Raw genomic sequence first — 17,596 nt, 5'->3', positions numbered from 1 at the left:
ATGTAGGTATCAGATTTGAGCTTTACTAAACCCTGTTCTAGAAGGTCAGACTAAGACAGCTCAGTAAGGAATATGAAAGGAGAACCACAGTTAAAAAGCGGCAATATAGAAAACTTCTGAAATGAAACTGGAAGGGAAAAAGTCATTAATTCAGACACCCAGCAACAGATAAAGGGGCCCTAACAATACGATAAATAGAACTAGAGCACCTCACTGAGTACAGAAGCACGGTCAACAAGCTCCAAAGCATCCCTGACACCTTAGCCTTTGTTCGGCAAGACTCCCCCAGACTAGCAGAGTCAAAGATCATGGGGCCAGGAATTAGACTTAGGGAGCTCCTAGGCAAAAAATGATGTGATTTTGAGGAAATTCACCCTGCAACCTGTGGTGGTGGCTGACTGTCGCTCTGCATCCCAGGCAGGCTCTCAGGATCTAACTGGACATTTTCTGGCATAGCCACCAAATATCAGAGAAGTGGTTTATCAGGTGAAGATGAAAGAGATTTAAGACCTTTTAAAAATTAACCTTTCCAATCTAGAAGTTAACTGTTTAGGGAAACTGATGCTTTCAAAATAAGTACCCTTGTCTAGACAGAGTATGCTGGTTTAATGCCAACAAAACCTCTACTTTGCACTTACAAGGGGATGGTTTCTTTACTGTCAACAGTTCATGATCTCATGATGAAGTCATTTTTGCCTTCATTTCTTGACTTACTTTAATCGCGTATATTAAATGTTTTTACGTATTTTAATTTGGAACTAAATCCCAGGAAGGGTAACTTAGAGCAGTCATGCAACAACTTAATTAACCCCACCATTCCAAGTTAACCTGACCGGTATTTTTAACTAGTTTACCAAAAGTATTTTAAAACATTAAGTCTCCCCTATCAGACTGGTTCTTTCGAAATCTTACCACCTATTCATAGGGAACCACCCTAGAAAGCCAGCTTATCCTCACTGATAAATGACAACCTGCTTCAAAAGTGACTTTCCCCAGTGCTTTGAGGGAAACTTAAATTTTGGCATTGGATCCACATGCCAAAGTATGTTTTATTTTCCTCAGAATGCTGAATAGCTATGAAAAATGAACTTAGTTAAAATTACGTTATAAGGGCGCCTGGGTGGCTCAGTCATTAAGTGTCTGCCTTTGGCTCAGCTGGGATCGAGCCCCTCATCAGGCTCCCTGCTCAGGGGGAAGCCTGCTTCTCCCTCTCCTACTCTCCCTGCTTGTGTTTCCTCTCTCACCTTGTCTCTGTCAAATAAATAACTAAAATCTTAAAAAAAAAAAAAAAAATTAGTTTAAAAGAGGAATTAAAATTCAGTAAATTCTATAGTCCAGCCAAAAAAAATAATAATAAGAAGAAGAAAAAGAAAAAAGAGAAAAGCAAGCACAAGGCGGAACAGATAAAATAACACTAGCAAACTGCTGATAGTGGTGGCAGCTGATGGGAGAACTTATCCCTAGCACCCACCATACACATGTAAAGTTTATCAGAAACCACTGCATGATAAACACATGTGGATAAACATACCATTCTACTTCTGGGTATGTTTCAATTTTATCATATAAGTAGTTTTTCAGTAGTTTTCTAACATTTTTGGATCCAGTTTTAAGGCTCTCAATACAGGGCACATGATGATGCCTTACTCAATTTTATAGACAAATCTATAATTTAAACAATTTTTCTACGCTTCTATACTGATTAAAAAAAAAAAAAAAAAAAAAAAAAAGCCAGCATCTCACAGTCACCAAATTTAACTTTCATTGGGAAAGAAGAGTTTACCCACATCTTCCCTTAAAATATGTATCATTGGTTGGATTTTAACTGGGTGTGAGACAACTGGCAGATCTGCTGAAGGTAAGCCAGGGCACCCAATGGCCTGAAAATAAACCAGCTTGGGACCAAGGCATCCTGAGAGAATCTCGGACATTCGAAGCTTCCTGCACACTGGAAAATGAGAGCTGTTAAGTTTGGCTCCTGCACCAGACCATCACTATTTGTAATGAAAGCCCAGGAGAGAACAGCCAATCCAAGTAGGGTTTGCTCACTCTGAACCATGATGGCTTTTTTAAATGGTGAGCCCAGTCAGCATGCACTATGGCCAGAATGCCCACAGGAAGGAACAAAAAAAAATAAGACCATCTGATTTACCCTCCAGAGAAAGGACCAAATCCACTAATTGAGCACAGACACGATAGACTCAGAGTACAAATGGCAAATAACCTCTCTTCCTGTTTCGGGTAAGATGGGAGCCCCGGGAGTCAGAAGACGTCTGGGAGCTCGGTCCAATTGGCAAGACAATGACTGGTGGGGCATGAACCCCCCATCTTTCCCTCAACTGCTCATAGGACTGGGGGCTTCCTGCCTCCAGGAGTCAGAGGAGCGCTAAAACATCCCAAAGACCTCTGGGTGCTAGGCAACTGGCTTCCCAGACACACCAAATTTGTTCACCTTTATGTTAATATCCATTCCCCCTGTGAAGGCTACCTTTCCTGCACTCGCCCTCTAAAAAGGCAGATCCACAGAGGGCAGTCTTCCCAGTGGAATGCCTCTCTACAGTGAGGGCCCGGCAGTGCCCAGGCCCCTATATGCCTCTCCGTGGGAAGATGGAAGTATCAAGGGAACTCATGCCTGCTTCTCTCTTGCTAACACTTAGATATACTGAAGTTCTCTTCTTCCAATTAAGCTTCTTCCAAAGTCTTGCCCTGTAATACTACAGAATCTATAATACACCGTGGTGAGTGACAGGTAGAGGCCAGAGGACCCACCCTGCATGACACTGGAGGGGGCAGAGATGGTTCTGAAGATATATCCTAAAAGGGATGAGTTATGCTTCCTATACTTGGAATGACTGTCTTCATTCAGATATAATAGTAAGAGTAAACTCTCGAGAGTTTAAATTTTACTTAAAGAAATTTAAGAGGTGAAATAAAAGGGTTTTTAAAAGTTTCATATAACACTTCCATTCCCCCATACTATCTTTTATTTTGAAAGAAAAACTTAGAAGTCTTTGACATTACCCTATAACCCAGCAGTCACACTACTGTGTATTTACCCTAAAGATACAAAGGTAGTGATCAGAAGAGGCACGTGTGCCCCAGTGTTTATAGCAGCAATGTCCACAACAGCCAAACTATGGAACGAGCCTAAACGTCTGTCAACAGATGAACGGTAAAGAAGATGTGATGTGTACACACACACTCAGGAATATTATGCAGCCATCAAAAAAAACCTTGCCATTTACCATGATGTGGATGGAATTAGAGAGTATTATGCAAAGTGAAGTCAGTCAATCAGAGAAAGACACTTATCATATAATCTCATTGATATGAGGAATCTGAAAAACATGACAGAAGACCATAGGGGACGGGAGGGAAAAATGGAACAAGACAAAACCAGGGAGGGAGACAAACCATAAGAGACTCAATCTCAGGAAACAAACTGAGGGTTGCTGGAGTGGAAGAGGGTGGGACAGATGGGGTGGCTGGGTGATGGACATTGGGGAAGGTATGTGCCATGGTGAGAGCTGTGAATTGTGTAAGACTGATGATTCACAGACCTGTACCCCTAAAACAAATAATATATTACATGTTAATTTAAAAAAAAAAAAAAAAGAAGAAAAAGAAGTCTTTGATGTGGTGGTAGGCTTTTTCCTATAGCCCCAACTATGGTACCTTAGTTTCCAAAGGGTTTTCACATTTACTTTACCCAATAACTGCTATCATTTGTTTTATGGATAAGTAAACAAAATACAGCTCAAAAAGTTAGGAGTTTCAATACAGCCATTACTTCCTTAGAGTGAAATTATTTTTAAATAACTCTTGTGCAAACAAAACCCCAAAACTTTTAACAGCAAAACTGCTACTTTTTTCAATCACTGTAGTATCTGTTACGAATTAAGATGGATCATCCTTACCTTTACCAATTTTCCAGTGATCTCAGGCATATCTCCCATTTTCCGGTTATCCAGCATCCGAATTTCATAAGACTGACCTATTTTAAAGAAATTACTGAATGTAAAGAAATCATGTATCACCAACAAGCCATATAAAGAATATCACTCTGTTTAACATAAAAATTCAGTGGTCTCTCCAGGTGAATGGGTGGCCTGGTAGGTTGAGCTATGGACTCTTGATTTCGGCTGGTCATGATCTTGGGGTCGTGGGATGGAGCCCTGCATGGGGCTCTGTGCTCAGAGCAGGATCTGCGGTATTCTCTCTCCCTCCCGATCCTACACCTGTGTGTGTGTGTGTGTGTGTGTGTGTGTGTGTGTGTGTGTGTGTGTGAGCGAGCACATACGTGTTCACTCTCAACTCTAATAAGTAAATAAAATCTTTAAAAGAAAAAAAATTCAACTCTTAACGGGAGAAGCAAATTCATATTGATCTCTTTCCTGCAAACCCCATACTCTCCTCCTTGCACAATTACAGAAAACTGAAGAGTTTTATAATTGATTTTCATGTTATACTCCCACACTAAATTTTTATTACGCATACATGCATAATCCAAGACCAAATTTTTATCAGTTTTACTGAGATATAACTTACATACCATAAAATTCACCATTTTAAGAAAGTGTACAATTAACTGTTTTAGTATATTCAGAATTGTGTAACCATCACCAAAGCCAATTTTAGAGCATTTTCATCACCCCCAAAAGAAAATCCTACCCCTCAGCAGTCACTTCTCATCCTCGCCTACCCCAGCCCCTGGAAACCCCTCATCAATCTACTTTCTGTCTCTAGGGATTTGCCCACTTCACACGCTTGATACAAATGGAATCACACCCTATGTGATTAACTGACTTCTTCTATGAAGCATATTTCCAAGGTTTTCATATGTTATAGCAGGTACTAGGATAGGCAGATTTCCCTTTTGTTGCGCCCTGCTTTATCGCACTTTGCAGTGCTCGCTTCGGCAGCACATATACTAAAATATCGCACTTTGCAGAAATTAGTTTTGTTTTTTTTTTTTATAACTGAAGGTTTGTGACAACCCTGCATCAAACAAGTCTATTGGGGCGCCCTTTCTTCCAACAGCATCTACTCACTTTGTGTTGCTACATCACATTTAATAATTCTCACAATATTTTGAACTTTTTCATCATTATTATAGTTGTTATGGTGAACTGTGATCAGTCATTATAGCTCACTTTTTAGCAATAAAGAATTTTTTAAAAAATCTTTTTAAATTTAATTTTTATTTGACAGAAAGAGACACAGTGAAAGAGGGAACCCAAACAGGGGGAGTGGGAGAGGGAGAAGCAGGCTTCCCACTGGGCAGGGAGCCCAATGCAGGGCTCGATCCTAGGACCCTGGGATCATGACCTGAGCCAAAGGCAGATGCTTAACAACTAAGCCACCCAGGCGCCTGAGCAATAAAGAATTTTTTAATTAAAAATGTTGGGGCGGGGGCTCCTGGGTGGCTCAGGGGATTAAGCCTCTGCCTTCAGCTCAGGTCATAATCTTGGGGTCCTGGGATGGAGCTCCACATCGGGCTCTCTGCTCAGCAGGGAGCCTGCTTCCCCCCCACCCGCCTGCCTCTCTGCCTACTTGTGATCTCTCTGTCAAATAAATACATAAAATCTTAAAAAAAAAAAAAAAAAAAAAAATGTTGGGGCAGCCAGTCAAGCATCTGCCTTTGGCTCAGGTTATGATCTTGGGGTCCTGGGACTGAGCCCCATGTTGGGCTCCCTGCTCAGCAGGCAGCCTGCTTCTCCCTTTCCCACTCCCTCTGCTTGTGCTCTCTATCAAGTAAATAAATAAAACCTTTAAAAAAGGGTATATACATGTTTTCTTAGACATTAATGCTACAGCACACAATAGACTCAGAATGGTGTCAAGGTAACTTTTATATGCACTAAAAACCTAAAAAATTCATCTGACTCACTTTCCTGCAATACTTACTTTATTGTGGAGCTCTGGAACAGAACCTGCAGTCTGTCCAAGGTGTGACTGTACTGCATTACATTCTATTGCAAATATTATGTCACTGCACAAACATACCACATTTTGTTCATCCATTCATCAGCTGATGGACATCTAGATTGTTTCTCCTTCTTGGCTATTATGAGTAGTGATACTATGAACGTACGTGTACTGTATTTTGTGTGAGCTAAGACCAAATTTTAATCCTAGAGCCTTCTTCCTTGTGACCAATGAGCCCTATTCACATTCTCTCACTGGTCAGGTAGTGTTCATAAGAAAACACAAACAGATGGTCACACACCCAACTATATAATTAGGAAAATGAGCTGCTGCCAAAAGTTAAGAATGTACTCCAAACCCGCAAAAATGATTTTTGAATTATCTGTTATTAAGTAATAAATAGGACAGTATAGGGGCACCTGGGTGGCTCAGTGGATTAAGCCGCTGCCTTCGGCTCAGGTCATGATCTCAGTGTCCTGGGATCGAGCCCCGCATCGGGCTCTTTGCTCAGCAGGGAGCCTGCTTCTCTCTCTCTCTCTCTGTCGGACTCTCTGACTACTTGTGATCTCTCTCTCTCTGTCAAATAAATAAAATCTTAAAAAAAAAAATAAAATAAATAGGACAGTATAATTTGACATGAAGAAAATCAATAGTAATTAAGGAATGTTTCTAGTACCATATGAAGTTGGGGATCTTTATGATCCAGTCCACACTCCAATGGGGCTGACCCTATATAAAAATATACAAAGGATACTAGTCATTTATTTGGTCACAAAATACAAGCAGATCACTTCAAAGCTGGTCAAAGAAAACCATTATATAGAGTAAGTTACTAAAGAAGAGTCCTTAAGTCATTCAACAAACAGAGAGATCACCACTAACTGATATTATGACAAGAGACATTTTTAAAGAGTTAAATTTGCAACATACTTAACAAAGGATCTAAACTCAGAAAATAATTTTAAAATAAAGCATATGAATAGGCATTTTTGAAAACTATACCATCATACACTTAAAATTACTCAACCTCACAAAAATTTTAAAATTTAAAAATTAAAATGTTTTATGCTATCAGATCAACAAAAAATGTTTAATTAAAAAGCAAGTGGGTGAGAAATGCGCACATAAAATGTGGGAGGAATATGAACTGATGAAAGTCCTTCAGAAAAGCAACCTGGCTACCCCTGTTAAGTTAAATACCGTATTCTTTGACTGGGGATTCTGACTCGTCAATACAAACAGGAAAAATGCAAGAGGGGGAATATCTGCAACTCACATTAGACACAAAGGGCTAATTTCACTAATACATAAAGAACTTCTACAAAATCACACACAAATGTCCAACATCCCTACAAGAAAAAAAATGAGCAAATGACATAAACACATTCACAAAAGAAGAAATGCCAACGGTCCTTAAACATATTAAAAGACATCCAATCGTCATCAGAGAAATGCAAATTAAAATCACACTGAAATCAATTCTCGCATATCAGGTAGGCATAAATCCCTCAGTCCGAAACAGTCACTCTATGGATAGCAGGAGTGGGGATGGAAAGAAACTGTCACTCTGGAGATTATTCTGAAGGGAGAGCCTAAGCATTTTCTGGTATATTAGATATACAGTGTGGGGGGCGGGGGGAGAAAGAGTTGAGGATTATTCCAAACTTCTGGCCACAGAAGGTCCTCAACATGAAGAAAACCACCAGGAGTAGATCTAGGGGAGAAAATCATAAGCACAATTGACTACATTAACTGACTACCTACTGGCCATCCAAACTGATAATCAGATTGATTTACAAATCTGGAGTGAAGAGGAAGAAATCCCAATTGGAGATATCAACAGAGGACTTTTCAGGGTTATAGCTGTTAGGTAAAGCTACTTAAAGACATGATCATCTGAGGAGTGCATGTAGAAAAAAGAGAAGAGGGTCAAGATACTTCTCTAGGATAGACAGTAAGAAAAGCAGCCAGTGAGATGGGAGGTGGAAGAGGTGCTGAGCAACCTGCCCAGGATAACTTGTCCCACCAGGATTATCTTATGATCCTCAAAATCTCAAATTTTCATGACTGAAAAAAAAACAAATCAAGGACAAACCTCAATGTTCCTTTGTATCATTTATTCCAATCAATCTAACAAGGACATTTCTGTGCTCAATATAAAGTTTACTCTATTTCTACAAACACAGCTCAGGATTTGTTGTTCCTATATTAAACTACCACAGACTTTTATTCTTCTAAAATCAAAAGTAATTAAAAAAAAAAAAGTCCCCATACACTTGTCATTCTTCAAATGGTTTCTCTAGGGGCATCTGGCTGGCTCAATCAATGGACTGTGTGACTCCTGATCTTGGGGTTGTGAGCTCAAGCCCCATGTTGGGTATAGAGATTATTTAAAAATAAAATCTACAGGGGAACCTGGGTGGCTCAGCTGGCTAAGCGTCTGACTTCAGTTTAGGTCGTGATCTCAGGGTCCTGGGATCAAGCCCCACCATCAGATTCCCTGCTCAGCGAGGAGTCTGCTTCTCCCTCTCCTCTGTTCCTCCCCCACAGCTTGTACTCTCTAATAAATAAATAAAATCTTAAAAGAAATAAAATATTTTTAAAAAATAATATAAAAAATAAAAGACTATAACAACACAGTTTCCAACATACATGACAAATCTCCTGAGTCATTACACAGGTATGGAGTCCCAGGTTGGGTCCTAACCATTTATAAGAACTGTTCATCCAAGAGCAACAGGAAACTAACAGAGCAACCAAGGTCTAAATAGTTGGGTTTTCCAGTACAGTCAGAAACCAAAACGCTACTTAGCTATAAACGACAGTAACAGCAGCAAAGTTCATGTGCTTCCTGTGTGCTGCCTAGCTTATAAGTGTATTATACACATTAATACAATTTAATTCTCAATTACCTTATGTGGAGAGAATTAAATTGAGGAACTTGCCTAGGCTAGCAAATGAGGGCATGGAATCCACACACAGGCAGCCTCGTTCCAGAGATTGCAGACAGCCCCTACTTACCAGGGCCCTCTCCACCTCCCACCCCACCACATGCAAAAAAGACACAAGAGACATTTAAATCACTGCTCACTGTAACTAGGTGAAAGAAACATTTAAAAGAAACCAAAAGGTATGTGAAGAATGTGCTTAAGGACATCTAACAGGCAACAGGGATGTTTACATCCCAGGCAGTGGAGTTTCATCAGCAGCCACATATGACAGCAACTACCACACCTTACTACAGAAATGCTAAGGTTAAGTTCTTTTTTACACTTCATCCTTTAGTGACAAGACCATCACATTAACCATAATCCCGCTTAAGCACACAATTGACCCATCACATGAACAAGTTTAGTTTACTGGAATAAATTCAATAAAATATTAACTATATAAATTTTTGTTATATAAAGACTGTCATAAAACATGATTAGAATCCTCTTAGGTATTTTTAAATGGTTCTAATTCAGTGGCTGCCTGAGGCAAGCAGAACTCGGTAAATGGGAAACAGGGAAAGAAGACTTTTTATTGTATACCCTTTCATACCTTTTGAATTTTGAATCATGTATATAAATCATCTATTTAAACCGTTAAATTCTGGGGCACCTGGGTAGCTCAGACAGTTAAGTGACTGCCTTCGGTTCAGGTCATGATCCCAGGGGTCCTGGGATCGTGCCCCATTGGGCTCCCTACCCAGCAGGGGGTCCTGCTTCTCCCTCTGCCCCTCAACCTTGCCTGTGTTCTCCTGCTCTCTGTCAATAAAATCTTAAAAAACAAAACAAAAAAAAAAAACTTGTTAAATTTTAAATGGTGGCAATTAACTAAAACTTAGAAAACACTGGAACTTTTCTAGTAACTATTCCAATAATTACTTGGGTAGTTAAGAAAACTAGATTTGGAATCAGAATACTCTTAAATTTTATCTGTAAAAAGCATGGCATGGTCAATAATCCAACTAGGTAACTGTAGGAGTAATTACTCCTTCTGAAGTTTTCATATAATCATAAAATGGAGATAACTGTGCTTTCATTAATCATCACCCATTATTTCCAATTTTCCTCCCGTATACTAGAATGAATGGAGCTAAACTCACATGTGAGTTAAAAAAGAATAAACTCGTGCTGTCTAATCCCTTCTTACAGAATTTTTATGTCCTTTTTTGATATTAAAAAAAAAAGGCAACATTGTTAAGTCATTTTCCTTGGTGGAACCGAAGAATTCATCTGAATTCAAGAAGATGGATTCACGAGGGGCGCCTGGGTGGCTCAGTCGTTAGGCGTCTGCCTTCAGCTTAGGTCATGATCCCAGAGTCCTGGGATCAAGCCCCGCACTGGGCTCTCTGCTCAGTGAAAAGCCTGTTTCTCCCTCTCCCACTCCCTCTGCTTGTGTTCCCTCTCTCACTGTCTCTCTCTGTCAAATACACAAATGAAATCTTTAAAAGAAAGAAAGAAAAAAAGGATTCATGAGACTTAAAAATGAGTGACAATCTGATTCCTAAAAACACAGGCAGTAAATTATGTCAAATCGTCAATACTAAAATGTTGTCAGCCAGGACGACTTCACAAGAACTTTCCATGACAATGTCAACTCCAGCTGAAAAAAATATTCATGGGGTTTTACTGGATTCCAGATAAAAATCAATCAAGTCTCGGGGCACCTGGGTGGCTCAGTGGGTTAGCCTCTGCCTTCAGCTTGGGTCGTGATCTCAGGGTCCTGGGATAGAGCCCCGCGTTGGGCTCTCTGCTTGGCGGGGAGCCTGCTTCCCACCCCCACCCCCGCCTGCCTCTCTGCCTGCTTGTGATCTCTGTCTGTCAAATAAATGAATAAAATCTAAAAAAAAAAAAAAAAAAAAAAAAAAAAAATTAATCAAGTCTCATTACTATTGTCCATACCTAACCCAGATTCTCTTTACACTATTTTGCAGGAAAGGTTTCTATTAAAAAAAAAAAAGAAAAAGAAAAAGTCAAAACTGCACATGCACTACTGAGAATATTTCCTTTGAAAAGGGAGTCCTATCACCGGAAGGTACTTGCTGAGCCTGGACCTCGGTTTGCTTCCGCAGCTTTAAAGAGATGGGGTGAAGGACACTCCGCCACACCTCACCCCAAGCCAAACCTTGCTGTCTCTGGAAAGAGCTATGGATCCTCTCCTTAGAAACATACACATATATAAAAAATTGAAAACAATCTCAGGGGATTCATGAAAAATCATGCATCCAGAACCTTTTGTCCAAGTGATAAATGCTAAGAGACAAATCTGTGAAAGAACTATACACACTGTAGTATGTATACCTGATACTCATGTATTGTATTTAAGTTTTTACAATTCTTTTAAAAGGTATATGAAATAATTCCTTTATGAATACTCTAATGTGTTTTTAATAGTTATTCAAACGGCATTTAAAAAATTTTTTTTAAAGATTTAAAAATCTTTAAATTAAAAAATCTCCCTCCTGAGCAGGGAGCCTGATGCAGAACTTGACCCCAGTACCCTGGGATCATGACCTGAGCCGAAGGCAGACATTTAACTGACTGAGCCATGCAGGCATCCCCCAAATGGTAATTTTTAAATAACAATTTTAGTTATTTTAGAGAGAGAGAGAGAAAGCAAGTGCACGCATGTGCTCAAGCAAGGGAAGGAGCAGAGGGAGAGGGAGAGAGAAACAGACTCCTCCCTGAGTGGGGAGCCCAATGAGGGGCCGGATCTCACAATCTTGAGACCATGACCTGAGCCAGAATCACGAGTTGGACGCTTAACCAACTGAGCCACCCAGGCACCCCATTATTCATGTTTTTTCTTAAAGATTTATTTGAGACAGAGAGAGAGAGCACACAAGAGAAAGAACACAAGCAGGGAGGAGAGGCAGAGGGAGAGGGAGAAGCAGACTCCCTGCTGAGCAGGGAGCCCAATGTGGGATTCAATCCCAGAACCCTGGGATCATGACCTGAGCTAAAGGCAGACACTCAACCAACTGAGCCACCCAGATGCCCCATATTTTTTTTTTAAGATTTTATTTATTTCTTTGACAGAGAGAGTGATCACACATAGGCAGTGAGGCAGGCAGCAGGGGGTTGAGGAGCGGGAAGCAGGCTCCTCACTGAGCAGAGAGCCCAATGCAGGGCTCAATCCCAGGACCGAGATCATGACCTGAGCCAAAGGCAGTCACTTAACTGTCTGAGCTACCCAGGCACATATGCAGTTCACTTTTCCACTTTTTTCTTAAAAGACAAAGAACTTAAAAGATAAATTCTACAACCAAGAGAAGGTACATCATTAATACTGCAGTGAGCAAGGATGCCTAGGTGGCTCAACTGGCTGAGCATCTGCCTTTAGCTCAGGTCATGGTCCTGGGGTCCTGGGGTTGAATCCTATGTCTGTCTCTCTCCTTTGCCACTCGCTGCCACTCATACTCCCTCTCTGTGAAATCAATAAATAAACTCTTAAAAAAAAAAAAAAAATACTGCAGTGAGCAGAGTCAAGTGCAAGAAAATCTCCTGCACTTACACTAGTTAGAGTCAAGCTGGAGTATCATCTGGGAGGGGCATACAATGGAGCCTGCTAAGGTGCTGGAAATACTGGACAGAGACAGTAGTTTCAAGGGAATAATACATGTAAAAATTCACTGATTTATACACTTAAGAGTTGTTTTCAAATCTAAGCTTGATCAAATTCACACTGAGCAAGTTAATCAACTGCTCTCAGCTTGGTTTTTAAATCTGAAAGTGGATCTTTTTTAAGTAAGCTTGAACTCATGACCCTGAGATCAAGAGTCACATACTGGACCTCAGGGGTGCCTGGGTGGCTCTGTTGTTAAGCATCCAACTCTTGATTGGCCCAGGTCATGATCTCTGGGAGGTGAGATCAAGCCCCACATAGAGCTCTGTGCTGGGTGTGGAGGCTGCTTAGGATTCTTTCTCTCCCTCTCCCCCCACCATGCACTCTCGCTCTCTCTGAAAAAGATTAAAAAAAAAAAAAAAAAAAAAAAAAGAGTCACATGTTCTAACCACTGAGCCAGCCAAGTACCCCTAAATTGGATTAATAAAACTTCTCCTACTAGAGTTACTGTGGGAATTAAAAAACACAGTACTTAGTACAATGCTCAATACATAGTAAGCACTCAGAGAATGTCAATCTAATATATCATTACTACAGATGGGGAATTGCAATTTTTATCAACATGAGAGATCTTTTTCCAGTTTAGTAATAACAGTGATAAATTATGGATACTTCCCCAGGCCAACAGACAGACACATCCAACACATTCCCTTAAACAAGGGTGTGTGTGTGTGCACGCACGTACACTCATTCATCCCATGATATGCACATAACAGTTCTTACTCAAATATTCTCCAAGTAAGAGAAATACAGGTTATTTCCTAGTCATTAGAAATAAAGCTACAGTGAATAACCGTGCCCCCACATGGTTTCTTCTGATTATTTTTACATCTAAAATAAATCTTGCCATATAAACTTAAAGTAGTTTCTTTTTTTTGTTGTTAAGATTTTCTTTGAGAGAGAGCACAAGCGGGATAAAGAGCAGAGAGAGAAGCAGACTCGAGCGGGGTGGGGGCAGAAAGAAAGGGAAAAACCCAATGAAGGGCCTTTCAAATAGGACACTTAAGGGATGCCTAGGTGGCTCAGTCGGTTAAGCATCTGCCTTTAGCTCAGGTCATGATCCCAGGGTCCTAGGATGGAGTCCCACACTGGGCTTCCTGCTCAGAGGGAAGTCCACTTCTCCCCCTCCTCTCATGCTCTCTCTTTAAAAAAAAAAAAAAAAAAAAAAAAAAAGACATGTAAGTCTCAAACAACAGAATGACTACCCAAACAATGTTAACAACAGAGTTAGGGTACTGTACAAGTGCTATGGTAGAATAACCTGGGGTAAAACTTCATAGATCCTGCATTTATATATCGAATAAAAAGCTAAAGTTATTCTTCCACATTTCAGAATGCTAATCATCAGTCCAAAACCCAGAGCTCTGTCCAAACATTCAAAGAATCTAAGATTCTATTTAATGACAGAAAAATAGTAATATGTTCTTAAGTGAACAGATATTAACTCCAATTTCGTTGAAATAAAGCAGATGTACATATAAGAAAATATACCTATAAGGTAAACCACTTTATCTTGGTGAGAGCAGTTAATTTCCAGCTTTATGTCTTGACATATTTCCTAAATCTTTCTACAGTGAGAGGATGTACTATTTTTATAAGAATAAAAGTTCTGATTTTGTTTAAAAATAAGGGTGCAGGGGCGCCTGGGTGGCTCAGTGGTTTAAGCCGCTGCCTTCGGCTCAGGTCATGGTCTCAGGGTCCTGGGATCAAGTCCCGCATCGGGCTCTCTGCTCAGCAGGGAGCCTGCTTCCCTCCCTCTCTCTGCCTGCCTCTCTGTCTACTTGTGATCTCTCTCTGTCAAATAAATAAATAAAATCTTTAAAAAAAAAAAAAAAAGGGTGCAACATGCTTTCAATGTATCCAACAAATTCATAGCTATGTAACAAAGTACTTTTGTTTAATTTGGTTAGTCACACTGGCCTATGCCCAAACTGCTAAGAGAACCTCAAAAAAAATACCTTATAATTTCCAAGAGTAAATTCTACCCCCACATCTCTATTTTCCACTCTGCCAGCTCTCACTTTCCTATCAGCAAAACTTCATATTCTCATAAAGTGCGGACAAGATATGAGTAGACAAAATCGGACATGGCTTATTTTAGCCACAGACTCCATCTTGGTGCAGCTTGTCTATTTTCAGCACAAACCTGCTTCAGGCCTGAGACCCAGGCTCCTTGATTCATTCTCAAGTTCCATACTGAAACCAGCATTCTTAAAAATAACTGACATCCTTTCCTACTTGCTTCTCCTTTGGATTTCGCCTGAAAAACCCTGTAAAAAATCTTATTGCAAGGGCCCTCTTTGTGCATATCAGGTTCCATGAACTACAACTCTGCTGGCTAACAGTAAATTACTATGGTTTTTGTTAACTAAAGTTGTCAAATTTAAGAAAAATCATCTAATTTTAAATTACTACTTGTAAATTCGGTTGTAAAGCCCAAACGCTCGAGCTGTGTGTCCGTCCTTCGTTCAGAGCATGACGCAGCCATACTCACCTTGGTTCAAGTACGTGAGAGTCTCGTCGTGCAGTTTTACCGCGGGCGAGGTGGCAGCGCACATCACATACTGAAAGGGTGGGTGTTTAGTTTCACCGTCCAGTGGAAGGCTGGAATCTTCTTGTTTAAAAATGGGCAACGCCAAGACATCGCTGAAAGGCAAGAGAACCAACAGTGGTCTTGAATTTAAAATATTTAAAAGCATATAAAAACATGGAAGGGCAGAGTTTCTTTTAAAATTTAAGCTCAGGAGTGCCTGCTCAGTCGGTGGAGTGTGCAACGCTTGATCTCAGGGTTGTTGAGTTCAAGCTCCATGGTGGGTGTAGCAATTACTTAAAAAATATATAAAACCTTTATTAAAAAAAATAAATAAAAATAACATTTAAGGGTTGCCTGGGTGGCTCAGTGGGTTAAGCCTCTGCCTTCAGCTCAGGTCATGATCTCAGGGTCCTGGGATCAAGCCGTACATCAGGCTCTCTTGCTCGGCAGGGATTCTGCTTCCCGCTCTCTCTCTTGCCTACTTGTGATCTCTGTCAAATAAATAAATAAAGTTTAAAAAAATTTAAACTCCAAAATGTCACACAGAATAAAAGAACTATTCATGTTAATCTGGCTCCCCAAAAGAGAGTATTAATAACCTATATCTCTAGTGTGGGTGTGGGGAGAAGGAGGGAACAGCTACGATGAGGCAGATAAAATAAAAAGTATTTAATAGTTAATAAAGTCCATGCTACTTACTGATCAAGAGATCTAATAATAGGGGTGCCTGGGTGGCTCAGTGGGTTAAAGCCTCTGCCTTCGGCTCAGGTCATGATCCCAGGGTCCTGGGATCGAGCCCCACATCGGGCTCTCTGCTCAGCGGGGAGCCTGCTTCCCTTCCTCTCTCTCTGGCTGCCTCTCCACCTACCTGTGATCTCTGTCTGTCAAATAAATAAAATAAAATCTTTAAAAAAAAAAAAAAGAGATCTAATAATATACATGCTACTTCAAAAAATTCTTCAAAAACTTTAAACTCCATATTATTTCTATTAAAACAAGAGCAAGTAGGACCCCGGGGTGGCTCAGTCCGTTAGGCATCTGCCTTTGGCTCAGGTCATGATTCCAGGGTCCTGGGATTGAGCCCCTAAGAGTCTGCTTCTTCCTCTGACCCTCCCCCCTCTCATGCTCGCTCTCTGTCTCTGAAATAAATAAACCTAAAAAAAGAGTCTTAAAAAGACAGCAAGTCAAGAGTGCAAAGCTACCTGTTTTGAAAGGTAGGTCACACGGGTACTATAAAATCACAAAGAAGCATTTGATTAAAATGGTACTTTACAAAAAGCACCCTGCAAGGCCTGGCAAACACTGAGGGCATAAAGCTTCATGCTTAGTCTAAAACAATGGCTTCTTCTGCGAGGGAACAGCAGCAGTAGAAACAGCTGCTATTTTTTCCCTCAAGAATAATTTGTGGCATTGATTGGAAGGGAGGGAGGGGGGCTTCTGGGGCACTGTCTATATTCTCTGTTAACCCAAACACACATGGATGTGTTTATTTTGTTTTGCTATAAAAACAGCTGTGAATATAACTTATATTCCATAAAAATTCACCCTTTTAAAGTGTGTAATTTGATGGGTTCTGGTAAATTAATAGAGTTGTGCGTTACCACAGCTATCTAATTCCAGAACATTTTCATCACCTCAAAAAAAAATCTCACACCCATTAGCAATCATTCCCCAGCCCTATCCCCCTACCCTACCCCTGGTCTTGGCAGTGATCTATTTTGTCTCTATGCATTTGCCTATTCTAAACATTTAATACAAATAGAATCATATGGTCTTCTTTTACTTAATATGTTTTCACGGTCCACCCCTGTTGTAGCATATATCAGTACTTCATCATTCCTTTTTGGGGGTGAATGATATTCCCTTATGTATGGACAGACCACACTGTGTTTATCCATTCTGGGACATCTGGGTTGTTTCTGTTTTTTAGCTATTATGAATAATGCTGCTATGAACAGCTGCTTGTTTTTCATGGAGACATATGTTTAATTCCCCTGGATATAAACCCAGGAGTAGAACTGCTAGGTTATATAGTTACTGTTTAACTTTTTGAGGAAATGCCAAACGGCTTTCCAAAGCAGCTGCACCATTTTTACATTCCCATGATTAATGTATGAGTTATAGGTATTTGTTTTTGAGATAAATCACTGACTTGTACCTCTGTATCTTGCTAATGTTTCCATGTTCATTCCTCAACAAAAAGTAAAATAATAAAATATCCAAATGAGGGGTACTTGGATGGCTCAGCTGGTTAAGGTATGGACTCTTGATTTCAGCTCAGATCATGATCTCAGGGTTGTGAGATCGAGCCCTACTCAGCAAGGAGTCTGCTCCAGATTCTCTCTTTCCCTCCGCCCCTCCCCCTGCCCTATGCTTTCCCACTTGCTCTAAAATAAATAAATCTTTTAAAAAATATAACCAAATGAATAACTACTACATCAACGCCAATAGCAAGGGTTTGTCTGAATTGCTTACTTTCCTTTTTTATCTCTACAGGCCATTAAGTAAGATATTTGGCTAGTC

General features: G+C 40.2%; 1 protein-coding gene across 2 annotated transcripts in view; it reads right to left on the bottom strand.

Annotated features, from left to right (window-relative positions):
* Positions 1-17,596, bottom strand: part of LOC111159169 (upstream binding protein 1) — a 58,348-nt gene that overhangs the window by 27,087 nt on the left and 13,665 nt on the right. For both annotated transcript variants that reach the window (XM_022521604.1, XM_022521605.1), the window contains exons 2-3: positions 15,035-15,186; positions 3,918-3,994 (exon numbers count right to left, since the gene is read on the bottom strand). In XM_022521604.1, coding sequence (XP_022377312.1) covers positions 3,918-3,994; positions 15,035-15,186 — 229 coding nt within the window. The remainder of the gene's footprint in view (positions 1-3,917; positions 3,995-15,034; positions 15,187-17,596) is intronic.

The sequence above is a fragment of the Enhydra lutris genome, unplaced genomic scaffold, assembly GCF_002288905.1.
Source record: "Enhydra lutris kenyoni isolate GAN:26980312 unplaced genomic scaffold, ASM228890v2 scaffoldscaffold66, whole genome shotgun sequence".
NCBI classification, from domain to species: domain Eukaryota; kingdom Metazoa; phylum Chordata; class Mammalia; order Carnivora; family Mustelidae; genus Enhydra; species Enhydra lutris.
The sequence above is the reverse complement of the archived record's forward strand: the minus strand, read 5'-3'. Positions and strand labels throughout refer to the sequence as shown.